Below are 26,593 nucleotides of genomic sequence, written 5' to 3'. Positions count from 1 at the left end.
CCTCTCCCTGCTGAGCCACTGGGGCAGCAGTTCCCCCTCCTAGCCCTGGGTCTGGGTGGTGGCTTTGAGGGGGCTCAGCTCTGGCCAGCACAAGGCCCCCAGGAGCTGCTCCAAAGCAGCCGTCCCTAGGAGCTCTCCCGATACACCCGGGGATGCACGGAAGTGAAAACCTTCCAGCGCTAAGCTCAGCCATTAGCCCCCCACCTCCATCACCCCACTTGTTCAGTAAACCTGTAACCGACCCCCCACCCCACCCTGAGCTGCCAGAAGACCCCAACTACCCCAGCACACCTTGCACCTCTGCCTTGTACCTCCTTCAGGACAACCGTCGGCACCCAGCCCCTGGCCAGAGCCTTGGCATTGCCTCCCCTTCCACCAGGAATGAGGTGGGGCAGCCCCTACACAGGTTTAGTATCTAATAAGGAACATTATATTCTGACATATTAAGGACTATCCCTTCCTGATCTAACCTCCTTCCTGAATTCATTCCCTGTTTGTCTGTTAAACGGACATCCAAACATAATTTCAGCATTTCCACTGACCGACTGCAACCCTGGGAGGCTGCAGGCACCGACTGCCCTCCCTGAGCACCTCACCACTGGTCCCCGCACGTGCCGGCTTCCCTGTCCAGCCACGAAACCTGCGGCGAAGCGGCCCTGTGCCCCGAAGGCAGAACAGGGAGGACTGGCACAGGCCACTGAAAGCCACAAAAGCCAACCGCAAGTGTTTTAAGCCACGGTAACAGGATGAGCCGTGTCACTTCAAGCCTGTCCTCCCCACCTCTCCCTTCGAGCCTCCCCCATACCCCAGGCTCGGCTCTGGGGATGGTTTTGAAAGTGACAGTTGGGCAGGAGATTCCAGACGACCGTTAACCCCCGCGGGGGACGCACCAGCAGCAGGTCCCGCAGATCTGGGCTCCTGCGTGAGAAGGGAGGTGGAGAAACTGGAGAGGGCCCAGGAGATGCTCCCTGGCACCCAGGGGACACAGTGGAGCTGGGCCGATGGGGCTGGCAGTGGTGGTGACAGAAGTTCAGGGGTCCTGGGACACTGCAGCCCTGGGAGGTGTCACCAGGAGATGGGGAGTCTCCATCCTCAGGGACGGCAGGGCTCCGCAGGACATGGCTGTGGCCATCCCGATCTGGCACTGGTGACAGCCCTGCTCCGATGGGGACAAGGGATCCCGGTGGCTGCAGGGTCTACAAAGACCAGCACCAAGTCTGCAGAGGGACCTGGACAGGCTGGATCGATGGGCCGAGGCCAATTGTATGAGATTCAACAAGGCCAAGTGCTGGGTCCTGCACTTCAGCCACAACAACCCCATGCAGCGCTACAGGCTTGGGGAAGAGTGGCTGGAAAGCTGCCTGTCGGAAAAGGACCTGGGGGTGCTGGTCGACAGCCGGCTGAACATGAGCCGGCAGTGTGCCCAGGCGGCCAAGAAGGCCAATGGCATCCTGGCCTGTATCAGAAATAGTGTGGCCAGCAGGAGCAGGGAAGTGATCGTGCCCCTGTACTCGGCCCTGGTGAGGCCGCACCTCGAACACTGTGTTCAGTTTTGGGCCCCTCACTACAAGAAGGACGTCGAGGTGCTGGAGCGTGTCCAGAGAAGGGCAACGAGGCTGGTGAGGGGTCTGGAGAACATGTCTGATGAGGAGCGGCTGAGGGAACTGGGGTTGTTTAGCCTGGAGAAGAGGAGGCTGAGGGGAGACCTCATCGCTCTCTACAACTCCCTGAAAGGAGGTTGTAGCGAGGTGGGTGTTGGTCTCTTCTCCCAAGTAACAAGCGATAGGACGAGAGGAAATGGCCTCAAGTTGCACCAGGGGAGGTTTAGATTGGACATGAGGGAAAATTTCTTTACTGAAAGAGTGGTGAAACATTGGAACAGGCTGCCCAGGGAAGTGGTGGAGTCCCCATCCCTGGAGGTATTTAAAAGACGTGTAGATGCGGCGCTTAGGGACATGGTTTAGTGGGTGGTGGTGTTGGGTTGACGGTTGGACTCGATGATCTTAGAGGTCTTTTCCAACCTTAATGATTCTATGATTCTAAGTCCCATCCCTCAAGCCAGCAGCCTGGAAAATGCTGGGATTTTGTTTGACTTTTGCGCCCTGGAGCATTCAGGAGAGGCCTTTCAGCTTGACGGCGAGCACACTCTAAGTCAGATTTATCCTGGAAAATAAAAGTTCAGCTGCTTGACTTGGAAAGAAAATCACAGAAAGGAGAAATAAGAAAATATTTCAGCAAAATATACCTCAAGACTCAGTCTTGTAACTGCCTTCCAGGGTTTTCTTCCGAGACATACACCAAGTTTGGATTCTGGGGAGCCCATTCCCCCGTATTTTGCTTGGTAGAGGTGCTTTGATCCGCCGTACCAGCCTTGTTCTGAGGTGTAGGGTAAGCACGTGAACAGAGACAGGCTCTGGCGACGGACTTCCTCGGTCCTGCGAAGGCTGGGGTCCCTTTGGGAGCCCCCTGGCCCCCAGCTCCCTCCTTCCCCAGGCCCTGAAGGCTCATGCGGCTCAGCGCCCGGCGGGCGTGAGCCGGGCAGCGATGTCCGGCGGGATCCTCCCCAAAAACCTCGGGGAAAGAGGAGGCTGAGGGCACGGGCGGGAGATGAACCCTCGCTGTAGAGCGAGCCCGAGAGGGGGCCGTCCTGCCTGGGGACGGGGCACGGGCGGGTTCGGTGCCCTGCCCGGCTGCTGGGGATCGCCCCCTTGCCCTGCCGCCGCCCGGGCCGCAGCTACCGGCGGGGAGAACGGGCGGAGGCTGGGCCCGGCCTGCGGCAGCGCCCCGGCCCCCCTCCCCGGCCTGGCCGGCGCTGCGGGCGGGGCCCGCCCCGACCCCCCGCCCCTCCCGGCGGAAGCGGCCGTTGCCGGGGAGCGCGGCGGGGCCGGGCCGGGCCTTCGGCTCCCGGTCGGCGGACCCAGTGCAGGCCCAGGCCGCGGCCTCCTCGGCCCGGCGTTGGGCCCGGCCCCGGCCCCTCGCCCCGGGCCGCAGCCGGGAGAGCGTCTCTGCGGCCTCCCTCGGTGAGTCCTCTCGGGGGGAGCCGGAGAGATCCCTCACGGGGCGCAGCGCCCCGGCCCGGGGGTTGTCCCTGGGGTGTCCGCCGGGCAGCGGGACACCGGGCTGGCAGGGGCTGGGGACTGTGGGGCAGCCGGGCTGGGAAATGCCAGAACAGGGGGCTGGGGGGTCGCCGTGCCCCTTCCGAGGGCAGCACGGGCGAAGCACAGCCCGCAGCCCCTGGGAAGGGGTCGCTGCGCCCGCCTGGGTGAAGCTTTGGGGGGCTCCTGCCCACCCGCTGCCGGCTGCTTCAGGCTTTGCGGGCAGTCCGGCTCCGACACCCCCAGGTCTGCGTTTCTGGCTGCGCCTCTCCCGCCCGCCCCCTCCCCAGGCACACGGGGAATGAAAGGAGCCAAGAAGGGTTTTCCAGGGGTATCCAGTGTTGTTCAGTGGTTTTGGATCTTGGCACATGCCCCAGAACAGGCTTTGTATTGATTTCCCATGACAGCACAGCCAGGGGAGACTGTAGACTGCGACGCACAGCTCCAGTCTCCATCGCTGGACCAAGTGTTGCGGGTCAGGTCCTGTAAACTCAGCACGTGGCTCGTCCTTGCATCAGCGAGGAATCCCACGCGTTAAGGTGGGGCCTCTCCTGTGTTATCCTTCCTTGCTCTCCTAAGAGAGGACTTGGCTGCAGCTCTGCAACACCCATCAGTCTCTGCCCACCTTCCAGTGCCGAGCACGGCCCTCATTCACCTCCTGCTCGAGGCTGCTGCTGCAGGACACGTGTTTGACTCCTCGGGCAGACTGTACAAGCTGCCTTTGTTCCTAAAGGGCTGTTGGTGGACACGTGCCCAGCTCCCAGAGAACAGATGTCCCACGTGCAAACAACGGTACCGCCGTACCTGGCCCCCTTTGTTTTCAGAGAGACAAAAGAGAAAATGGGTCTTGGAGCCTGGCAGGTGGGGAAGAGCTGGTGGTACCTGAGGGAACCTGCACGGGGAATAGTATTAAAAGGAGAATATTAATCTCTTCCGTTGCAGTCTGTGGAGGGTAGCAAGGGGAAAGCATAGTCATGGACTAACATCGCTGGGTAGGTTCACAGCACATTGACCTGTTTTCCTGACCCCCAGTTCTGCAGGAGGTACGGCCCTGGATCCGTGTGCCGCCCTGGGGCACAGAGGTTATCCTGGTGCTACTTTCCATTTCAGCTAAAACTACTGAGGGAGGAAGCAAACAGCCAAGACCAGCTGAACGGAGATTAGCCCTTTGATTTGCTGCAGATGACTTGCTCTGCTTATCACAGCTGATCACAGCTGTGGGATTTTTTTTTTTCCCATGCTTTTTGCAGAGGTTGGCTCATAAAGGCATGAAGCTGGTCTTGCTTCAGCTCTGTGTGTGGTAGCGGCTTCCTGGCCAGGGACCCAGGCACAGTGAAAATGTGATCTGTGGAGAAGAGGGAGTGCTTCAAAGTCAGACGCAGCAGGTTCAGGGCTGTGAAAAACACCTGCCAAAGCCTTGTCCGTTCCCATGTTCTGTAGTTTCCTTAACTACAATGCCAAAAATAAGCCACAAGAGGAAGCCGTGGTTCATACGGGCTCTGAAAGATCTCAGTTTACCGGGGGCATAAGTAGCATTTTTACCACTTGGTAAGCTGGGGCGAAGGGCACAAAGAGTTGAATTAATGGTTCTTGAACTTGCAGGGACACTCTGGGAGAGATAGGGCTGGAGCCTGCATTCCTTGAGTCCTAGACCAGGATTAAGCTGTGGTCCTGGTGGGGAAGTGAGCAGCCGGCCGGGCTCAGGCTGGGTGAATAAGCAATGGTGAAGTCGTTGGCTTACTCTGGCAACTGCCCTGCGCCTCTTTTGTCGCTGTGCTGATTTCAGGTGATCAGGGAACAGGGTTGGTGCAGCCCTGTGGCTAGGAGCAGCGTCGCTGCTTCCCTAGCGAGTTCTGCAGTCTGGCAGGGGGCTAAGAGGAGAGAGGAGTTGCACACGTATATATCTGTTTACCTGGACTTAACCGGACTGTGTTTGCAGAGTCTGCCTGCATCTCATAGCCTGAGAGCGCTCTAAATAGTGTCTTTCTGGTGGCAACAGGTCAGATACTGTATTCTTGATGTTTAGGTTTCTAACACAGTGATGGAGATGATGCTTTCCTGGGTGCAAATTAGGCAGTGTGGCTGAGCCAGCGATCGGGTCACTGCTGAAAAGGGCTGGCCCTGTTCCCTCTTCCTCCCTCCTCTGTGTTCATAAGCACGTGCTCCTGCTGTGTTTCCCTTGTGCTTGCTCCAGTGCTTCTCTGATCCCCCCATGGAGGTAACAGCCAGGTTGCTTTTGGACAGAAGGTTAAACCAGCAGAAAACTAACCCAGCAAAAGAAGTGACTTGTTTCATGCAGGGGTAGCGAGTTGAATCGGCTCAGCACAAGACCGTTTACGCTACAGAGCTGTCACAAGAGACGAAGCAGAAGGATGGGAATGGCAGCGGAGAAGGTCCGCACATCCCCTTTTGGCAGAAGTGAGCCATGAGGTTCTCTCACTTGTGTCCCCCGAATACGCCCATGATCGGCAGGAGCAGAGCAGCAGCTTGGGAAGTCTGTACCGAACATTGGTAACTGAGGCTTGGCTGCTTCTTCTCAGGGCTGGGAGACTGACGCTAGGGGCTTGTGTCCCACGTAGGTGAGTTTGCTGGAGGTACCTAGATAGGCAAGATGCTTACTATTGTAATATGGTTGTCTGATCTTGCAAGATCCCAATCCAGAGGCGATGTGACTTGCAAATCAGGGAGTGAGTGTCATTTGCAAATTCCCTGCAGCAGGGCAGGGTGCTGTTGGGACGTGAAATGTGACTTGTGTGAAGGTATAAAATGAGCCTTCCATCCCCCACCTCCCATCAACTTGCCTTTCCTCCTTCAATCCCCCGCACTAATTGTCTGCTCTGTTACAGGTCTTGATTTCAGCCTGTCATTTTGCGTGTAAATTACTGGGTTTGAAGGCGAGTTCAGATCAAGATCAGATGTGAATTTCAAGGCCAGTAGCTGTTCTGGAGTGATCTCATGGTGAACGCTTTTTTTTTTTTTCTAGAATAAGAGAGCCTGTTCTGGCTTAGTTGGATTCATTATCAAGAGATTAAATAATACCAACACAGTGTCCTTTTATCTCAGGCTGAGAGTCTGTGTCTGCTCTTCAGAAATAGTTTTCCAGAGTAGCTGGGTACAGACTGTACATGCATGCTGGTGTGCAATAGTCAGCATTGCTTACATTGCCTCTGCATTTGTGTCTGGGAAATGAATAACAGCTTTTTGCTAATGGGTCTCATGTCAACAGGGGTGATTTAGCAAGGAAGACTGCAGTGCATTAGTTGCTATGACTCAGACTCACTCAGCCTTGTACTGATCGTTTATTGGTTTATAAATTAAACTTCAGATGCTGCGTCCCGTCAGTGCTGGCATGCTGAGGATCCTGGAAGGGGTTCTTACTGTAGAGTTTTCTCAGAAATCTTTAAATTACTGCCTCGGGAGTCAGGGCATGCAGGTTGTAGCCCCAGCTCTTATAGCAGTGACGCCAGCCAAGCTGCCCTGGCGCCTGTCAAAATCATGGCATAACTCTGATGAGGTATCGAGGCTCTTGTGGCATCTGCCAAAAGCTCGCCAGCAGTCTGTGCCTGTTGGTGCGGCATCCTGCATCCTCATTTTCTGAGTGGGGAGCAAGTCCCTCAAGTTTCTTGTAGGCAATAAAATGCTGTCCACAAGATCTTGGTGAGCATCACGGGGAAATAGATGCTGGCTGCTCCTGTGCTGGAAGGATCTGTGCTCCTCCTGTCGCGGGGAGGAGAGAGGCAGCAGGGACCGGTGTGGGCCAGGGCAGGGATTTGCGGATCTGTGCTGGTCCCTGTTGATCTGCATTGAAAAGTTACTTAGAAATGAAAAAGATGTTTTTCTAAACAGGTGACTCTCTGTTCTCCCCGAGTCCTGAGAGGCCAGCTGGGCTCTTTTCATCTCAGAACTCTTCCCCAGAAATTCAGCGTCTGCCCCTACATGGTCCTGGAGTGAAGTGTTTTGTCTCGGGTCCCAGCCTCCTCAAGGGTGGTGACAGCACTGGTGTGTCTCTTGCGGAGGATGCAGCAGAGGGGTTTACCTGTGTGGGGCTTCAGCTTGCTTTGGGTAGGTTGTGTTTGAACCACAGGAGCTATTTAGAAAGAGCCCGAGGTGCAAGATAATTCAAATCTAAGGCTAGAATGTGTCAGATGATGTCCAGCTGCCTTGTGTTTCCTATTCACTAAAGGCACACAGGGCAGTTATAGCAGCCTAGCTCCTGCTTCCATGTCTGCATTAAATGTTCCCATATGGGAGAGCAAAGCCAGGAAGGATTTTCTGTACTGAAGATACCGGTATTACAGCAACCGCAGACGTTTCAGGTTCAACGCTGGTAAAAACGCTGATTAGCGCCACGATAGGGACAGTGCTGCTTGATCCCTTGCCTCACCTGCATGGAGTCCGATTTGGGGTGGTTTCCTACCTGCAGGTCATCTCTGTAGCTGGGTGTGAGCTCTCTAATGAAGGTCAGAAGTTCTCACACGCACACACACATATATATATATATAAAAAATGTAGCTTTTCAGTGGCTCAGTGAGCCCTGTTCTTTTCTGTTCTCAGTGGTGGCTGGTTTCCGTGGCGGAGGCAGAGCAACGGCAGGATGTGTGAAGGGCCATCCAGGATTTCTGGACCCATTCCTCCAGACCCTACGCTCTTTCCAAACTATTACAAACGCCCCTTCTCAGGTGAGTCCTTGATGCTTGTTACAGATGTGCGGTTTGGTACTTTGGCATGACACAGCTTGCCCATTTGGTGTCCTTATTCTTTGGCGTCCTCCCCAGTCTCCGCTCACACTGGTGCAAGTGCTTCTGCTGCCTCATGGATGGTGATCCTAAAGGTGGTCTGTACAGCTGGTGGAAAGATGGAAAAGCATGAGGTAGAGGTGGAGAGGGGGTCTTCAGCGTTGTTTGTAGGCTGTGGGTGAAGAAAACCACGAGGCGAGATCGTTTCCTGACAATCTCCTTCTCTTTCTTTCTCTGTAGCTCGGGGGAGGCTGGAAGGGAATGCTCAGAAGCTGGATTTTACCTCTGGCCCCCTGGACCCTGTTCCCAACCCGTACCCCGCTTTGGGCAGTGCCCGCCAGGTCCGGCCAGCCCCTCGCATTCGCCCCAGTGGAAAGGACTTTCTGGAGAAGGGACAGAAGGGGACACTCAGTCTCTTACTGCAGCTCGAAGGGATCTCCCTTGACGGAGGGCTGCCAGTCAAGAGTAAGTACAGCTGAGTCGCTGCTGACCTGAGTTGCCTTTGGGGCCAGGGATGAAGCGTCAGGGATTTGGGTGGATTCCTCAGCTCTGCTGCCTGAGGAGAGCTTGAGCTTCGCAGGGCCAGTCGCCCCATCTCCTCCATTTGGCCTGGCAGTGGTGTCCCTGGGCCGTCACCCATGCTGGAGCGGGTGCTGCTGCGGCCTCCCTGACTCCACTCTGGCCCAGGTCTGCAGTGGGAAGAGGGACTGTAAAAAAGATGCTGTTTAATTTGGACTTGAGGAACTAGTCATGGATGAGAGACTATTGAGAGACGCTGGAAATAAATCAAGCCCTTGTAGTTTGCTGCCTCTGAATAAAACAGTATCTTTATAGTCGAACTTAAAGATGGGTCAAGTGAAATCTTAATGTGTAAAAGTTGTTTAACCTGGGGAAATCCTTGTTACAGAAGCCAGGCAGGGTTTGGGAAGACTGTCTGTATATGTAGGTACTGAGAAAGTCTTTGCGAAAGATGTTCCCTTCTCCAGGGAGGTCACCCAGAGTACATTCGGAGGTCCAGGAAGGGGATGAGGCTGAGCACTGGGTGTCAGTGATTGGCTTCATGTGCTGGCATTGCCCCTAGCCCTGCCTGGTGCCAGCGCGGTGGATGCCAGCTGGTGGCTGCCACAGCTGCTGTGCCAAAGCAGGAGGGGAATGGAAGAGGGTCTGGTTGCATTAGCTGAGATCTTCCCTGTCTTGGTGAGCCCAAGGAAGGCTCATTTTTGATTCGAAAACAAGAAATACACTCCATAGTCTTGATTATGTCCGCTTGCATGTGGGACAATGGCTGACCCTGAGCCTGAAACCAGGAACAGCACGGGTTGAAGGCTCTGCAGCTGCCATTAACCAGCCCACTCTTCACTTCAGAAACACCATGGGATGCCGAAATGGGAATTGACCTCGCTCTCGAGGGGATGCTGGCATGGCTTGTCTAGCATAGCCCAAAATGGGACAAGTAAGCCACACGCCCTCAGAGCAAGGGAGTCTGTGAACACCAGTAATGTGCACAGACCTGTGCTGACGGTCATCTGGGCACTGTGGGATCCTCTGGCAGAAGAGGGTCAGCCCAAGAGCGTGCATCTAACATGGGAAAAATGCACAGATTGCCTAGCCTGCAGGAGAGGGGAGAGCTTGCTATTTCTATGGGCGGTTGGACCAGCTTTGGAGACGGAGCTGTGGGCTCTGGTGCCAGTGCTCCAAGAGCCTGCACCCCTTGGCAGTTTCTGAGGGGTGACGGCTGTGTCTCCCCTTGCTGTGCAGGGAAAGAGTCCAAGGACCACGAGAAGGAAAATGTGAGGCGAATAAAGGAGATTCAGAAGAAGTGCAAAGAGAAGGAGCGAGCCCAAGAGCACAGCCAGCCCAAACCTGTGAAAGCTCTGTGGAAATCCCAGAAATATGAAAACGTGGAGTCAAAGGTGAAGGCCAAACTGCAGGTTGGTACCCACTGAGCTCTTGAACTCTCCTGGCCTGGGATGCAGTTCAGCCATGAGGCTCTGTGGGACGGTGGAGATGGGGGAGTCCCAGAACCTACGGGTCTGGGGGCAACTCGGTGCTGAAGCACAGTGGGCAGATGTGACAGTGGGGCTGTGTGCTGAGCCGAGAACATTTAGCTTGGGTCTGGAGAGCGATTGCTGTAATAACCCCCATCCTGTCTGGCCACGTAGACCCCTCGTGCAGGGGAAGCTGAGAAGAGGAAAATCTCATCACGCCCTCTGCCTGGAGGCTCCTACTTGGCCCTTCTGTTGTTAGGGATCTAAAGGTGGTTCCTGGGGGGTGCAGAGCAGCCCTCACAGCCTTATTCCCTGTCTAGAGGTGCATCCAGCTGGCTTTGGAGCTTCCCAGTGTTTGGGACAATGCTAGTCTGGGGTTTGTGCCAAAAGGCTGTGGTATTCTGCCCCATGGATCATGGTCCTCAGAGATAGGTCTTCAGGCTGCGTCAAACGTTGGTCCAACTCTTACCACCCTGTGGACCCACAGTGGGCCGTATATCTCCAGATTCTTCTCTGAGCGATTGTCCTAGTGAATAACCACTGCGCAGTGGTGGCACACAGACATGTCCAGGCAACCAAGGTGGGGGCCTTGTAGCTCCAGCACAACCTGCAAGGGTGTTCGTACCTCCTGTCCTCTGTACACGTGCTTGTGGGAGAAGGAATGCGGGGCCGTGCCTTGTTTCCTCAGGCTTTCTCCACTGCTGAAACGAGCGGGTGTCTGGCTTTGTGAGAGTTTGGGTTCGCTTTTGGCTTCTTTCTTTTTCTTTCTCTGGATAATTTTTTCTCCTCTGGTGGGTTCCTCGTGTTTAAACGGTGCCTCTGTTGGAGGGCTTTGCAAAATGCACCAAAGCAGTTGCCTTGGTGTAAGTGTACCTGTTTGTGCAGAAAGTAAAATTAAGGCCCACTGTGAGAGGGAAGGAGAGCTCCATCACTATCTTTGGGTGGATCCACTGTCATCGGTCTGGATCTGGGAGACCCCTGTCATCCAGGTGACCTCTGTGTTCGGTTGGCCTCTTCCTTCATCCAGAAGTAGGCACTGCGGCTCCTATGGATGGGGTCGGTTCCCACCACATGGTGGGTTGTGCCCACCCTCATCACAGTGACCTCCTGGAGGAGAGGCCTTGGGGCTCCCTTCCGGCTCAGCCTCGCGTGGGAGAAGCTCCCTGAGGAAGGGGAAGTGCAGGGCTGCTGCCTTGGCCCGTGAGCCGCTGGCTCTCCGGAGTAGCCTTGAACTGTTGGATCCTGTGTTCCCATCGGCCTCAGGGTTGTCGGCTGCCAGGAGAGGGCTTTGTCCTTCTGCGAGTCCCTGGTAGCCTTCACGGTCTCCGTCTCTGTTCTGTCTTTGCAGCCAACCAGGCTGTGTGGACAGGAGCGACACAGCGAGCTGCTGCTTGTGCAGACGGTGGGTGCAAGCTGGGTGACACCTCGAGCACTGCCACTTACACAAGCCTTCCCTTGGTGCTCCCTTCCCGAGTTGAAGCCTTCAAGTTCCTCCTCATCTCTGTATTGCTTCCCTCTGGTCTGTGGCCCTCGGGCCAACTTTTGACACTAAAATTATGTGTGTAGATAACAACTGCAAAAATTGGCAAGATGATTTCCAAGCCAGTGGTTCCAAATGCTGTCCCTTCTTCCCGGTGTGCCACCAACCTCTCTGACGTCCGTGACCCTTCCACACACGGGAGCAAACCCACGTGTGCTTTAGGAACACAAGCCTACGCTCTTGTTTGACAAATCCTCTGGGTTAGAGGAAGATTGAGATAATTTCTTCTTTTGCTTTGGGGGAAGGGGGTGGTCTCTGTGCAGGCAGTTTCTGCGTGTTGCATTACTTATGCTCTGCAGATTCCTCCAGAGAGAGGTGGCAGGAGGCCCTGGTGCTGACTCACATTGCTTTAACTGTTGCTGTGGCTCTCCTAGAGCTGGGGTGTTCCCTCTGAAGGATCTCCATCTTCTGTGGAGCTGCTGCTCAGAGTTTAAGGTGATTCTGTTAGGTCTCGATGTCTAACACAGAGTTTCTTTTCTCTCATCTGTCCTCGAGGCTGTTAATTGTAGCGGCTGCCTTGAAAAGGGCTCTGACAGTCTCAGTGCTCCTGTGGAGGAAGATGGGGCACACTGCACTCTGCTAGCACACTCCTAAGATCACAGACTTATTTGACTTCTAACAGACTGCACTAGGTGAAGGCACTTCTCATTAACTTACCAGAGAGATCTGGGTCTCCTGGCTCCTGTTGAAAAGAACCTGATCATCTTTGGAGCATGATCAATCTAGGCAGTGGTGAGGGCATCACATACCCTGGTCCTTACACCAAAATTACTGATGTTACTGTCCTATCCTACCTGCAGTCTTCAGGTCTGCCAAGCTAAATGGGCTAGGCGACTTTGAGGAGTCTGCCTCAAAGGGACTGCAGTTCAGCTGAGAGAGCAGCCGAGGCCTTGGGTACCCGTACGGATCTGGAGGCTGCCCTGTACAGTTCCTGTTACTTCCAAGAGCAGAGCAGTGCGCTGGTTGTATTTATTGTAAGGTCACCCGCTTGCCACAGAGTCCTTCCAGTTCTCAGGGTTTGTTCGGGGACTGCCTCAGACAGTCTTGTTGCAGACCACCTGTTAGACACCAAGCAGTGTCGCATTGTGCCAGCGCTAACCACGGCCTTTGAAGATGCCTCCCAGATGCAATTCCACCCTCCCAAAACTACCAGACTCCCTCACTCTCCGCTCCTCTTTCTGTCTAGAATAGGATAACCACAGATTTGGGGTGCTGAACAGAACAGCACTTGAGAACAGCATCTAATTAGTGCCAGCTTCATGCCTACCTGTGCCATTTCATTAAAGCTTGCTGTAGCAGGGCTCTGCAGCATGCTGTGGATTTATGGAGGTGGGATGGCTTCTTCTGGGAGTTCAAGTTCTCTAGTGTTGCCGACAAGGGAGACTGGCATGTGTGTCTCGACTTTCAGCACGCTTACTCCATGCTGCCATTTGCCCTTTTCACAGGAAGATTTCTGCTTTTTAAGGAGTCAATGTCGTTGTCAGTTTGGACTGTCCATCCATTTAAATTGTCCCTAGGTCTGGTAGGTATCTCTGTTGGGTTATCTGGTGTTGCTCTCCTTTCATGCCTGCCAGATTAGTAGGTAAAGAGGGACTCTCCAGTCAATGCTACGCATGTGTTTGATCCAAATGCTTGTTTCTGCAGGCTTTTTCCCTTTCTTTTTTTTTTTTTTTTTTTTTAGTTTTTCTTTACAAAGCTCAGTTGCCAGGTCTGGATTTATTGCTGTAGGCAGTCTTTGGCCTTTGCTGGCTGTGTACAGATTGCCTTCCCCCAAGAACTTCTGCCAAGTCATGGCAGAAAGAGCGTGCTGTCATCTGCCTGCTGGAAACTTGCAGTTGAGCTTGTGGTTGACCACCCAAACTTCACTGGGTGGGTTTCTCTTTGCTCCAGCTTCCCTCCGCTAGTGTGTGTTTTCTTGCCTTTCCCAGGAGAGCTCCCCACCTCCAAATCCAGAGGCTCTGAAATTCCTGAGGGCATATTCTCGCTGTGGCCCTGGGATCAAGCCGTGCAGACCGCTCTCCCCAAGGCCTGCCAGAATGAAAGCAGGGGCAGACACAGAGGCTCCAGAGGCACTGGGTGCTGAAACCAAGGTGAGTTGCACACTAACTGCATGCTCCCAGTGGTTTCTGGCACTCACCCATCCCAGGGGTTTCTGGCACTTAGCCGTTGCTCCCACTTTTGAACTCTTCATGTGTTCGTCTAAAGCATCGGGTCAGATGTGCTACGTGAACAGGGAGATCTGTAAATACTGTTCCTGGCTGAAGGGAAGGAACAGGGCCTTGGTCACTGGGGTGGTGAGATGGGCATTCAAGGATTGCTAATACTACCCTCTGGTTTCATCATTGCTCACAGTTAAAGAGACCGTGAAGATCCCTTTGAAAATCCCACCTCCTCGCTGTAGAAGTGCCAGTGATCTTAAATCTGCTCTTCCTAGGGCTTTGCAGGAGGTCTTGGGGATTTGGAGACTGCTCCCACCTTAATCAAAGGAATTGTGGCTTCTGGACATTAGATAAAAATTTGGGAAATCAGTATTAACAATTAAACCTTTCAGGTAGTCTTATCCGGGAGGTCCTAAACTGCTCCGTGACTCATGTCTTCTTTCCTTGGCTAGCATGGGCTTGGTGGTTTGTTGGTTCCCAAATGCCATGGAGCGACTTAATTTAAACAGGACATAAGCTCCTAAGGAGGAAAACCAAGAAAAGAAAACTTTAAACTCAAACCCAGCAACCTTCTCCCCTGTCTTGACCATCAGAGAGCTGTGATAGAGGGTGCTGTCTCTGGGGAAATGGCCCCAAGGACGAGCTAAGTTCCTGCTCTGCCAGGGGCTCTGTTGCATTTACTGGTCTGGCGAGGGCCCAACCAGTTTTTCCCCTGACCTTCTACCTGCTCTGGTGGGCTCAAAATGCAGCAGTGTGGACTACGTCAAGCCTGGTTCTTCCCGTCCTTCTGGTTTTGAGGGCACGGGGTCAGCTTGGGGACCTCAAGAAGATGGGGTTTAGGTTTTGCCTGGCTTTTGGTGCCAGGCAAACCATGGCACCCCCGGGGTTTCCAGCACTTATTCTGGCACTGGTTTCTTCTCAAAACATGGCCATAGCTCCTGCCTGTCTCTCTGACTCCTGAGATGGGATGGGCTGAGGGTATGCCTGTCCTATTGTAGTACACCTGCAATTCTCTATCTTGTGTGGGTGCCTCTTTGCTTTGTCCCTTGTGGGGTCAAGGGCAGCTGCCTGTGTGTGTGTGCTGAGACGGCCCCTGCTGCCTCCCTCTCTCTTCTTCCAGATCCAGGTGGAGGGCAAGAGCATTGACTTCATCAAGCACAACGCCCGCAACGCCAAGCGGGCCCCGCTGCGGCGCTCCCAGTCCCTGCAGGCGCTGGCCGAGCTGCTGGAACAGAAGCACCGGGAGCAGGAGGAGTACAACGCCAAGCAAAAGGGCCACGTCCCCCAGTAGTACGTATGCCCCTATCTGGTCCACGAGACTTTCTGTGACAAGCCCACTTCCCTTCACCACATCCCCCAGCTTCTGCGTAGAAAGACGGGGAGCTGGGGACAGAGGCGCTCTCGCCGTATGCAAGCAGTGTGATTTTCTGTGGCCTGGGGAATAAATGCAATCCCTCCTGGTTTCTTGACTTAACGAGCATCCTGTGGCCAGCGTGACTGGGCTCAGAAAGAATTTTGTCCCCTCCTCCCTTGCTTGCTGTCGTACAATGATGCTGACATGGGGATGCTCTGTGTGCTCTGAGAAATGTGCTCCCGCCCCTTCGTAAGCCTTGCTCCACATGATGCAGCTTCAGTATTAAAAGGTCTGTTTTTGGAGAGGCAGATAGCTTGCTCTGCCCCACAGGCGTTCATCCTGCCTTGGACTCGGAGTCTGAGGAACATCCAACTAGTCACTTGCATTTTGGGGTTCCGAGTGGAAAACGGTTCCTGGGTGACCCTGTCCTAGGACTGACCACGGTGTCAGTCCTTCGGCTCTCTGCTGTGCCTGCTGTTCTCTGCCAGCATCCCTGGCTGTGAGCCGCTTTGTCCAACTTCATTCCGTCACTGGCCCACAGACGGTTTTGAGAGGACTCAGTGGCCTGGGCCAGAAGCAAGGAGCAGAAGCCCTTGTCTCCGAGGAGCTCGTGTCGGCCTCAGTGTGTCTCTTCCAGCAGCCCTTCAGTGCATGTGGAGCGTGTTTGCTAGTCCTTGCATGCGGGCTAAACCCGGGTGTATCCCTCCACAGCAAGGGCGTGTGCCGGCAGGGTGGGTCTCTGTGGTCCTCAGGCAGTGACATGGAGACTAGCGGGGTTTGAAGGGCTCGATTCCTGGCCTCTGCCTGCATCCCTGGGCGACCCCTCCTGCCAGATGTGCCGACACGAGCCTTCGTTTGCCTTGCCAGCCTGCTGGAGAGGAAGGAGCTGTGGCGCAGACAGATGGAGGAGCGGCTGCGAAACCTGCCGGATCCTGACACGCCACCTGGTCATACCATGATGCCGGAGGGCCAGCGGCTGGAGACCCTCAGCAATCTGAAGCAGAGTAAGAGGAAAAGAAACAGGGGTTCCAGCTCAGAAAAACGCGATCCTAGCCAGGATGAGGGAGAAGAGAGTTCTGGGGCACAGATTCCTGCCGCTTGGAGAGTTGCCTGGAATAAGGCATGTAGCTGGGATGTGAGCTGTGTGCGTGGAAAGGACAATCTCCTTCAGATGGGTGGGACCTGCAGGTTACGGGCCTGGCTCTCTGGAGCAGGCTTGTCCAGTGGACCTGATGTTGGGGCTGCTATTGCTCTTAAAATGATAGAAAGATTTTGGTTGGAAGGGACCTTCAGAGGTCTCTAGTCCAACCCTTGGTTCTTCAAAGCTGGAGCAGCTCACTCAGATCCTCATCCAGCTGAGCTTTGAATAGAAGGATGGGTATTCTAAGTCCTTGTTCCAGTGCTGCCACCATTTTCATGACTGAGGATGAGGTCATAGCATTAGGAAAACGATGGATTTCTTTGCTCTTCCACTTACACAACTTGGGTTTTGGTTTGTTTTGGTTTTTTTTTTACAGGCCAGGAGCAGCTGATAAAGGACCTGGTGATGCTGCCAGTGCGCGCAGACACCCTCAGCATGCAGAAGAGGCGGGTAGAGCTGGAGAGGAAGCTCTCCCAGATAGAAGAGGCCATCAAAATTTTCTCGAGGCCCAAGGTCTTCATCAAGCTGGACTCCTGAGCCAGTGGGGCTGGGCGTGTTGTGCTGCTCTGCGTGAACATCCTTCATTGTTGGGAAGGGACAATCATCACTTTTGGAGGGAAGGAGAGGACAGCAAGTTCAGGTCCCTGGGCCCACACAGGTGCTGATACAGTGTCCAACGTGCAGCCGGCATCTCTCGCTCACCCTCCAGTGCTGTGTCTTGTCCACAGAAAAGGGAAGGAGATGCCCTAATATACTCTCCGTTCTGTGGTCTGGAGAACAGTTGTCTCTGTGCTGCTTGACTTCTCAGAAATCAGCTCTCTGCTCTAGATCCGTGGCATCACCTCTTATTTTCCTATTTTTTCCCACTTCTAGAAACTGGTAGGAGGTCTCCCGTGCTGCTGCCTGTGGTGTTCCTTGTCCCCCTCTTTCTCCTGAGCTGGGCCATGGTCATGGCTCATTCTGGGCACCTGCAGACTTGTCTGCACAAAAACCTTGTGCTGTACTTCTGCCATGAGTGCCCCGGTCCTGAGCACTGACGCATCCTGCTCACGCAGGCGGTGCCTCTGCGCCCTCCGACCTGCTGGCTGGGCTCAGCGGCTCGGGGACAGCTTGGGGACAACAAAGAGGCGCAGAGCTTCAGTCCTTCCTGCCCAGGGAAGAGCTGGGCTGGCTGCAGGAGGATCTGGCAGGATGTCTGGAGAAGCCTTTGTTGTCTGTGGGGCAGGCCATGCTCCAATAAAGCATCGTTTCTCTCTTTCAGTGGGTGTGCAGCTCCCGGTGGGCTGAGCAGGGCCTGAGGAGTGGTGGTGGGCAGCAGAAACCAGCAGCGTTGACGTAGTGCAGGCAGGGGGAGAGCCGTGGGTCCTGGTCCCACTTTCTGCAGAAGCCTGAAGTGGCCGGGTTAGGTTTCCCGGCACTGGGCTGCTGGGACGTGGTGGTGGACTCGGAGTGGAGAATGTGTGAAGTCCTGCCAGATATCAGTCCGCAGGCCGGCAGGCCAAGGCTGGGCAGATGCCATCGTGGAGGTGAGCTCGCTGCCTCCTTCCCTTCAGATGCCGCACAGGGACCTGTGCAGACCTTTGCAGGGATCCTGCTGCGTGAAGCGTAGAAAGATTTAAGCTAGAGGGGATCGCTGGAGGGCTTGGTCCGTCTCCTGCTCAGCGCAGGGCCAGCTCCACAGCTTGGGGCCTTGTCCAGCTGAGTTAGGAAAATCTCCAAGGATGGGGTTGCCACCACCACCACCTCACTGGGGCTCTGTCCCTGGGCTGTGCCACCCTCAGGGGGAACGCTCTTTCCCCTGAGGTCCCATCAAAACTTCCCTCGTTGCAGCTTGTGCCTGTTGCCCCGTCTCCTTTCGCTGCACGGGGTAGGGATGCTGCGCACGGTTGCCCCAAGCAGGTGCCTTGTTGCACGGAGCTACTCCATCCCGGGCAGGATTTTGCGGGGTGGGGATGTTGCAGAGTGGTCCAGCCCTGCCCGTGGCACCCGGTGCTCTGCGGTGCCCTGGGATGTCGGGGCCAACGCTGCTGCCAAGGGCCGGGGAAGCTTTTAGTACTCGAGGGCTGGAGGAGGTGAGATGCCAGCCGGAAAATCACCCCATGCTCCCCTGGGGCTGCCCTCGGGGCAAATGCCGCAGCCAGGCTGAGCCGGCTGGATGACAGTGGCGCTGAGAGCAGCTGGGGACCGCGGGCACCAGCTCCCGTGCACCTCCCTGCCCTAAACAAGTCTGGACTAACCAGCCCTGCTGTCTGCTTTGCTCTCTTGCCTGTCTGGGCCCCGGCTGTGTGCCGTGTCGCCCCACTCGGGAGCCCCAGGGCTGCCGGCCTCAGCCCTTGCTGCTCTCCCTGCCTGCCCCCAGCAGGGCTGGGACGCAGCCCCCCCCTGCTTCCCTGGGGAGGTGACCGGCTCTGCTGCCGGCCGGGGTGTCCCCTTGTGCCTGCACCCAGACCAGGGCGCCCAGCATCGCCGCGCGGGAGCCAGGCCAGGGCACCCGGCACCTTCTGCTCTCGCTTCCCACGGGGATTAATCCGAGGGCCGTGGGAGAGCCCTTGTGCCATGAAGGGTCTGGCACCGTGCCGGTGCCCTTGCTCCCCCTGAGCACCCGTATCCAGCTCGGGCAAACGGGCTGGAAAAGCACTGCCCTCAGGTACACCCTACTGGACCTTGTGCCTGGGCTGCTTCGCCAGCAAACATCGCCGGTGGCCGCGGTGGGTTGGGGCAGAGGTGTTGGCGCTGGTGCCGAAGGTTGATGCTGCAGGAGGTGTGGTGAGAGGGGGCGAAGGCCCACGGGGACAGCCAGCCACGATCTGGCCAGGCCTGTTCCCAGGCAGGACGGGAGGAGGAGAAGCTGTCACCACTGTGGGCCCAACGGGGCCCAGCAGCACCTTCCCGCTGGGGTGTTGCTCTGTCCCTCCCTGCGGGCAGGAAGGTGCTGGGCCAGGCCAGCAGCAAAGCAAAGGCCAAAGCCACCATCAGCCCAGCGCTTTGGTGCTGGGAGAGGGACCGAGGGTGCTGGGAGCCCCAGGTGAGCAGGAGGGGTGGGTATGGCCCCCCCTGAGCTGGAGGAGGAGGATGGAGCTGCGCCACCCCCAAGCAGCGTTTACTGGGGCTGAGTGACAGCCAGGGTGCTGCTGGCAGCCCTGGTGCCACCCAGCTCCCTGCAGATGTCACAGGGGTGTCCCCTGCGTAACGAGGGCACCGCAGCGGGGACAAGGTGGGAACTGGAGGGCCAGGCATGGCTCGTTGCATTGGGCCGCCATGCCAGGCTCGCTGCCCAAAACAGCCTGGACATGTGCTGTGGGACAGGGATGTGCAGGGGGAGGGACGTGCCCCAGTGTCCCTCCAAACCCCCCTTCCTCCCCTCAATGGGCCTCGCCGGGGTTGCCCAGCGCAGCGGCGAAGCCACGACATGTGCCATGGTCAAGGGTGCCGCTCCCAGGCACTGCCTTGCACGTGCAGGGCTGGGGTCCCCACCTGCTGTCCCCCTCCTCCTGGGGGACCTGCAGAGCTGGTCGCGGGGTTCATGCTGGCCCACGACGGGACAGGCCACGGCACGTGGGACGGGGCGATGGGGCTGGTGGGGAACATGCCTGCCCCATCCCATGGCACCGGGGCTGTTTGCTGTCCTGGAGGGGGCTGTGCCCCACGGCTGTTGGGGTCTGGCCCCTGCGGTGATGTGAACCAGGGACAAGTGGGTGCTTTCTAGAAAAGGTTTTACTGTCCATTGCAATATATTACTTGATGATGCATATTTCGATAAAACAATTAAAAAAAACCCACTTGATTGGAAGGAGGGGGGCGGGAGGCGAGGGGGCTCGGAGGGACAGTGCCTGGCGGGAGTGGGTGCCGCAGCGGGGCTCCCGGGGACGCGGGTGGCGGGGGAGGGCAGCAGGCGGCCCTGCTCCGCCCATGCCCACCAGCCCCGTCATCACCCCGGTGCCCACGACCAGCCCGGCTGTGTGGAAACCCGGCCGGCCACCAAGGGTGGCACGGGACCCCGTGGCTATAGGGTGAGGAGGGTGCCATCCTCCCGCCCACTGCCCCGGCCGGGGCTGCCATCATGGCTGCCGAAGGACTGCAGGGAGCCCCGCGAGCTGTGTGGGGACAGGCTCCGCTGGAGGGGTCCGTCCGCAGGGCCCCCGTTGGGGCAGCCCCCGGGGATGTAGTGGGGCGTGCTGTCGCTCTCGATGACCAGGTCGCCCTCCTCGTCGCTCTCGGCCGTGCTGTAGTTGCTCAGGTACTGCGAGGCCGGGCTGGGGGTCTGCTGGCTAGGGGTGCTGTCCGTAGACATGCCCGAGCTGCCCGAGGCCTTGCTGCTGCGGATGACGTTGTTGCGCTGGTTGGCCGGCTTGACAGTGATGATGAGGTTGTGGCTATTGGCCACCATCATGTCCGTCACCTGGTCCAGGGACTTGCCAGCCACATCGATGCCATTGACCTCCAGGATCTCGTCGCTCACTGCCAGCAGCCCCGTGCTCTCGGCCAAGCCGCCCTTCACCAGGCGGGAGATGAAGATGCCGGGCACCTTCTCGACTCCCTGCGGGGCCACACGCACGCTGACGCCGTCGCGGATGTAGAAGCCCAGCGGCTTGTCGGAGCCGTGCTTGTGGAGCCGCACGCGGCGGTGGGTCTCGGGCAGGATGTCCACGTCAATGATGGAGGAGATCTGGCGGAAGTCCTGGGGCATGCCGATGAGGAGGTGAGGCTTTGCCCGGTAGTGTGTGGGGCGCAGCAGCCCCTTCTTCTTCCGCTGCAAGGAGTTCGAGGCGAAGACGCCGGCATCGGACTCTGCTGTAGGGAGCAAGAGAGGACACAGGTCAGGCACTGCAGCCACCCGGGGATGCAACCGCGTGCCCTTGGCCCCAGCTGTTAGGGGAGCCGGTGGGAGAAGTGCCCTGCTCACTGGTCTCACTGGCTTTTCCTCCCTGGAGCATCACCCCGGCTTTTCCTGCAGCCTGTCTCCGCTGGGCCCATCTCCTGGGATTACCCAGCGTACATGAGGCCAGGATTAGTGGGATCGAGGCGGTGATTCAGCCTTAATCACACTTTAAGCCAAACTCTGCAGCTTAACACTAGAGCTGCCAGCCCTGATGGCCCGGGAGCCATGGCTGTGTCCCAGTTTGGATCTGGGAAGAGGGACACCCCCACCCCCACCCCCCCCACAGGAGGGGGTGTTGTGGCAGTAGCCAGCTCCCCGAGAGTGAGTCCAGCCCCATGAGACAGCACCAGAGTCCTTGTCCCTGCTGGAGCAGGGCCATCGCTGGCATGGGATGGGGATGGCCGCAGCTGTGTCCTGCAGAGCCCTGCCATCCCCAAGGACAGAGACTCCCCACCCCCTGGAGACCCATCCCAGGGCTGCAGTGTCCCCGGGGCCCTGAACATCCCAAACTCTGATTTGTGCCACTGTCTCTTGTTCCACCATCTGGCACCACACACAGGGTTTGACTCCATCCTCCTTGACCCTGTCCTGGGGCCGCTCTGTGGGGCCCAGCTCCGCCACGTTCCCTCCTTGATTGCATCCACCAGGTGCTGGGGAGCATCCACTGGGCCCTCTCTGGTTTCTCCTCATCCCTTTCCCCGGGGGAGCCCAGAGCTGGACGCTGCATTGCCGGCACGTTCCCCACAGTGCCCCCCACCAGCACCCGGACCCTGCTCCAGCCACAGGGGCACTGGGGATGCCCCCAAGCCCAGGGGACGCAGGGTTTCTCCCTAGCCAAGCCAGCCTGCCAGGGCTCCTGGGTTATAAATATCTCCCTGCACACACAGCCTGGTGTATTTTTAGCTCGGGGAAGGGCGGCGGAGGCTTTCCCACAGCTATTTCAGCGCACAGCTCCTCTCCAAGGGGCACAGAGCAGCTGGGCCAGGCCTGTCCAGCACCCCGTGGACGAGCCCACCAGTGGCCCTGGTGATGTGCTGGGCTTCACGTGCGATGTCCTGCCCTTCCCGTGAGCCAAGCCCGGCTAAGGGGGGCCAGCGCCGCTGTCCCTGGCCGGGCTGCCCCGCGGGAACGGCTTCACCTGATGGGGTGACAGCATGGAGAGGAACCAAGCTGCGGCCTTTGCTTTTTGACCCCCTGCGGCAGGACTGGCTGCTGCAGAGCCCACCGACGGGTCACACCTACGTGTGTGCATGGCTCCCCGCGCCCGGCATGTGAGAGAGGCTCTGCAGCCGCATTCCTCGCCGACCCGGACTGGTTCGACGACAGCCCAGCCCTGGGATGACCTGGATCCATTTTAAATCAGCTGTGACTCACCCAGGGCTTGCTCCTGGCCTCTCTGCCACCTCCTGCGGTGCTGCCGGCCCCGCAGCCCCTCTCCCGCAGGCACGGCCGGGTGCTGGGGCTTGCCGGCACTGCCTCCTCACCCTCCTTATCGGTGCCAGGGCTGTGGCTGCCCGTTCTCCACACCGTGCCAGCTTGGCACAGTCACCCATGGGCCCTTGCAGGCTTTTCCCAGCAGCAGATGAGGTGGCTCTGGGAGCAGGAGCAATGTTCCCACAGCAGCCCTGGCACGCCCAGCCCCGCACCAGCTCCCCGTGCCACAGCCTGGGTCCAGGCGTTGGTCCAGGAACAGGGCATGGTTCGGTGCCGGCAGCGACAGCCCCTGAGCACACCACGGGCTCCGGCTCCCTCCTGCCGGCCCCCACACCATGCGGCCCCAGAGAAAAATGCACGTCCAGAGTGTCCCGCACCACCCCGATGCAAGAGCCCAGGAAAACCGGCACAGCAGCCGGGGCCGGACACCGGCATCACCTGTCACCCAGGGGCTTCATACCACTAACTTGAGCTGGAAACACGGAGTCGCTCTGGGTGCCGTGCCGGGGAAACTGGGGCTTTTAGATCAGGCTCTGGCTTTGGGCACTGTTGCTTGATGGTGCTACTAAAGAGAAAGCCTCGGTGCTACTAAACCAAGTGGAAGGGGACAGGCTCGTCTCCATCTCCCGGCAAAGAGGGAGACGTACCCGGGGCTTTTATCACCGGGAGGCTTTCATCCTTGCCGGGACGCTGCTATCATGGCGATTTCGCGCTCCTGTGCGAGGAAGCTGCCCTCTGGGAACACACCGCTGCGGTCAGGGTGAGTCCTGGGCAGACGGGGAGGAGACAAGCCTCCTCCCACCACCAAAAACTCAGCAGCACCCGGCACCGTGACAGCTCTGCCAAAATGATGTCCGCCACCTCGGGGCAGGGAGCCGGACAGGGCTCCCGGCGCGGTGCTCATGGGAGCAACGCGTTGTTTTCCAGGAGCCCACGCAAGTCCTGCTGGAAAATGTGACTTCAAAGGGGTGAATCGCAAGGATTTGCCTTTGCTCGCCAGGGCACGCGGGGCTGGGCTGGTGTGGGTGCCTTTGCCACGGGGAAGGGCTGCCGGGGAGAACCTGCGTGGCTGCCACGTCCCCAACGGGGCTCTGGGAGCTTCCCGGTGCTGCCACCTCTGGATCTGTCCACCATAGTGGTGGCTGGCAGGTACATGACCAGCCGCCACCGCCGCTGGCACAGCCCAAACGTGGAACCAGTGGTGCCACGGGATGTGGCTCATCTCCCTTGACGGGGAAGACGGATCCGGCGCCTTTCTCCGGATCCAGTGCCCTTCTCCGGCTCCCACTTACCCTTCTTCTGGATGATGACCCTGAGGAGGGGGTTGGCAGAGGACAGGGCTTTGTGGTAGTTGTCATCATTGTTGATGGGCAGGAGGTCGCCGTGGATGTCCGTGTAGCCCAGGAGCACGTCCACCCGCGGGATCTGGTGCACCGTCTGCAGCAGGCGGTAGAAGTCCTGGAAGCTGCCCGCGACGGAGCGCTTCATGGCGAAGCGGCGAAATTCAGCGTCGAACTGTGGAGGAGGAAGAGGAGGAGGAGGGTGAGGCTGGGCAGGGCTGGCTCTGGCTGGCAGGAACGATGCAGGCAGGGCACCACGCAGAGCTGCCCCAGGGCAGGCAGAGCCGGGCACCGCCGGCTCCAGAGCCCCAGCAGCACCAAGGCAGCAGCGCCCATCAGCCAGAGCCCTTCCCAAAAGCAAAATAAAAGGAGCGGAGCCGTTTTCCTGCCCAAACACCGAAGCCACGAGGCAGAGAGGTGCCCGCGCGGCGGAAGAAGGACCCTCTGGCTGTACCGCCGGGCACGGTGCCGCCGGGAGGCCCTTCCCTGCGACACGGGCACTGCCGTAGCACCTGACGAGCAACAGCATTAATTATTGCCTCCTTCAGTCACGACGACGGGGAAGCCAGTTGAGAACAGGCTGAGGAACGCCGCGAGGATCGTGCTGCCCGAGGGGGATCGCGCTGATCCCGGGGCAGGCGGTGGCCGGTGCACCCCGGGAAAGAGGGCACCGCGCACCCCGCCGGTGGTCCCGGGCAGGCGAGGGCACAGCTGGGTGAGCGCACAGCTGGACAAGGGTGCAGCGGGGGAGTGCGCACATACAGGTGAGCACAGGGGTGGTGAGTGGGCACAGCTGGGTGAGGGCACACAGCTGGGCAAGAGTGCGCCGGGTGAGCACACATCTGGATGAGCACACACGTCTGGGGGAGACCACATCTGGGTGAGCACACAGCCGTGCGAGTGCGCACACAGCAGGGGGTTCATCCCTTGCTGGGGGTGCACAACTGGCTGACGGCATAGCCGGGGATGTGCATGCCCTGGTGAGCACGCACATCTGGGCGAGAGCACATCTGGGCGAGGTGTGCACCCGGGGTGACCGCGCACCCAGCACACCCACACCGGCGGGGCCATGCCGCACGCCGGGGCTGCCGGCACCGCGCACCGGCGAGGGCGCACATCTGGCGAGCGCTCCCCGGCGACGCTCCCATGGCCGGTGCCGGCCGCGCCGAGCGGGCCCGCGGCCCGGCAGAGCCCAGGGTGGCGGGACGCCGCCGCCGCCGCCGGGCCGGGCCGGGCTCGGGGAGGCCCCGGGCAGCGCCGCCGCAGCGCAGCGCAGGGGTGCGGAGCGGAGCGCCCGCACGGCCTGGCTCCCGCGCCGCTCCCCCGGTGCGCGGTGCCGCCCCACGTGTGCTGCCCGGCGCGGCGGCGGCGCGCCCGGCCGTGACCCGGCGGAACCCGTACCGGCCCCGGTACCGGCCCCGGCCCCGGGCCCGGCCCCGGCGGGCGCTTACCTTGCTCTTGACCTCGATGACAGGCTCGGCGGAGCGCGCCGGCGTGCGGTGGTGCTTGGCCATGCTGCGGGCCGGGCCGGGCCGCACCGGGCCACGGGGCCGGGCCGCACCGGGCCACGGGGCCGCGCCGCCGCCACCGCCGCTCCCGCGGCCACGGGGGATTTTCACCGGCCATGACGTCACCGGCGAGCAGGCCGGGCGCCGCCGCGCCATTGGCCCAGGAGGGCCGGGGGGCGTGGCCGCAGGGTTGCTGACAACGTCGCTGTGGCAACGGGGGCGGGGCCGGGCGGGCGGCAGGATCACACACCCCCCCACCCCCCCCCCGCCCCGACCCCGGCCCCGCCGCTCCCCGTCTCCGGGCCGGGGTCGGCTCCGCTCCGCCGGCGGCCGGCTGCTGCCGCCGCCCCGCCCCGCCCCGCCCCGCCCGGGCCCGGCTCCGCTCCCCCGGCGGGACGGCGCCGCGCTGCCCGCCTGCCCCCGCCACCGGCCGCGCCGCCTGCGGGCGGGCTGGAGGGCATGGCACCGGGCGCAGCCCGGCCCGGGCAGCGCCCCGCACCGCGCCGGTGGTCCCGGCCATCGCGTCGCGATCAGGAGCCTCATTAGCGGCACAATTAAAATCAGTAGGGGCGGGCGCCCGCCCCTCTTCGGGGACGCTGGGCTCTGAGACCTGGCTGGCACCCCACGAGCGTCACCGGTGGGAGCCCTGGGTCCCCCCGGGGGTGCTTCAGCGTGGCTCGACCCCACGCTGGCGGAGGGCCCTGCCTCTCCCGCTGACCTGGGGCTGCCCGCTTCCCCGCCGCCGCGGGTTTGGTGGCCTTTTGGCAGAGGGCCGACAGGCCGCCGGGCCGTCCCTGGCGGCAGGGGACGATTTCCAGCCTGGCCGTGCGACACGCTGCCGTGCCGCTTGTTTCCAGCCTCCTGGTTACACGTTCCCTCCGGTTTTTCCCCCCTGTCTGGCAGGAAACTTTTGTGGCCGCTCCAGAGCAGCGTGGGCCGGGGAAGGTTGGTCATTTCGGGGATGAGTTGCTTTACCGAGCGGTGGAAGAGCCAAGCGAAAGGAGGGGAGCTGCTCGAGTTCACCAGCGAAGCACTCGCGTCCCAGCGCCAGGCTGCCAGGACGTGCTGCCAGAGCACATCTCCTTGGGTGCTGCCGGGTTGTGTCCGCGGGTGATGCCCTCAGGATGCGTCTCTGGCAGAACTGGCTCTGTTCAGGCACAGAAACGCTCAGAGGCACACAGGCAGCCCCTTCCCCGCAGACCCCGCCGCGGGGCAGCTCTGCCTGCGTGATGCCGGAGCACGCTGCGAGCCCCCCGCCTGCTCGCGGGCTGCCTGCGCCGGGGTCACCCACCCCAGCGCCTGAACGAGACTAAAGTCTCGTTGACGGGCTCTGAGGAAGCCGCCGCACCGGCCGAAGGGGCCGTGACAACAGCGCCATGAAACACTTTTCAAAGCCAGACACCTAACAAGCACGGTGCG

The 26,593-nt window shown here is 59.2% G+C and overlaps 2 protein-coding genes across 8 annotated transcripts; one reads left to right on the top strand and one right to left on the bottom strand.

The window, feature by feature from the left end:
• The first annotated feature begins 2,889 nt into the window (after positions 1-2,889).
• On the top strand, positions 2,890-17,273 carry ENKD1 (enkurin domain containing 1). Of its 7 annotated transcripts, XM_076349583.1 has the most exons (10): positions 2,971-3,020; positions 3,503-3,634; positions 5,942-6,053; positions 7,650-7,774; positions 8,072-8,296; positions 9,590-9,762; positions 13,288-13,449; positions 14,639-14,808; positions 15,740-15,876; positions 16,390-17,273. In XM_076349583.1, the coding sequence occupies exons 4-10, from the start codon at positions 7,690-7,692 to the stop codon at positions 16,548-16,550; spliced, it is 1,113 nt and encodes a 370-aa protein (XP_076205698.1). In that variant the 5' UTR covers positions 2,971-3,020; positions 3,503-3,634; positions 5,942-6,053; positions 7,650-7,689; the 3' UTR covers positions 16,551-17,273. The 7 variants fall into 7 exon arrangements, with proteins under 7 accessions (XP_076205704.1, XP_076205701.1, XP_076205698.1 ...); XM_076349586.1 differs by lacking the exon at positions 3,503-3,634 and having other exon boundaries at positions 2,955-3,020; XM_076349587.1 differs by lacking the exon at positions 5,942-6,053.
• A 2,442-nt stretch (positions 17,274-19,715) lies between these two features.
• On the bottom strand, positions 19,716-25,190 carry LOC143165527 (partitioning defective 6 homolog alpha-like). Its single transcript, XM_076349014.1, has 3 exons — positions 25,118-25,190; positions 23,619-23,841; positions 19,716-20,804 (listed from the first exon to the last, which is right to left on the bottom strand). Exons 1-3 carry the CDS (start codon positions 25,178-25,180, stop codon positions 20,017-20,019), a joined length of 1,074 nt encoding a protein of 357 aa, XP_076205129.1. The 5' UTR covers positions 25,181-25,190; the 3' UTR covers positions 19,716-20,016.
• Between the last annotated feature and the right edge of the window lie 1,403 nt (positions 25,191-26,593).

The sequence above is a fragment of the Aptenodytes patagonicus genome, chromosome 11 (genome assembly GCF_965638725.1).
Source record: "Aptenodytes patagonicus chromosome 11, bAptPat1.pri.cur, whole genome shotgun sequence".
Lineage (NCBI taxonomy): Eukaryota > Metazoa > Chordata > Aves > Sphenisciformes > Spheniscidae > Aptenodytes > Aptenodytes patagonicus.
The sequence above is the reverse complement of the archived record's forward strand: the minus strand, read 5'-3'. Positions and strand labels throughout refer to the sequence as shown.

Coding starts and splice junctions, on each gene's coding strand:
- ENKD1 (XM_076349589.1), top strand. CDS start 7,690: ATGTGTGAAGGGCCATCCAGGATTTCTGGACCCATTCCTCCAGACCCT. Junction 9,763..13,287: donor AGGTGAAGGCCAAACTGCAG/GTTGGTACCCAC, acceptor TGCCTTTCCCAG/GAGAGCTCCCCACCTCCAAA. Junction 15,877..16,389: donor CCTCAGCAATCTGAAGCAGA/GTAAGAGGAAAA, acceptor TTTTTTTTACAG/GCCAGGAGCAGCTGATAAAG.
- LOC143165527 (XM_076349014.1), bottom strand. CDS start 25,180: ATGGCCAAGCACCACCGCACGCCGGCGCGCTCCGCCGAGCCTGTCATC. Junction 23,842..25,117: donor TCATCGAGGTCAAGAGCAAG/GTAAGCGCCCGC, acceptor CCTCCTCCACAG/TTCGACGCTGAATTTCGCCG. Junction 20,805..23,618: donor GGTCATCATCCAGAAGAAGG/GTAAGTGGGAGC, acceptor TGCTCCCTACAG/CAGAGTCCGATGCCGGCGTC.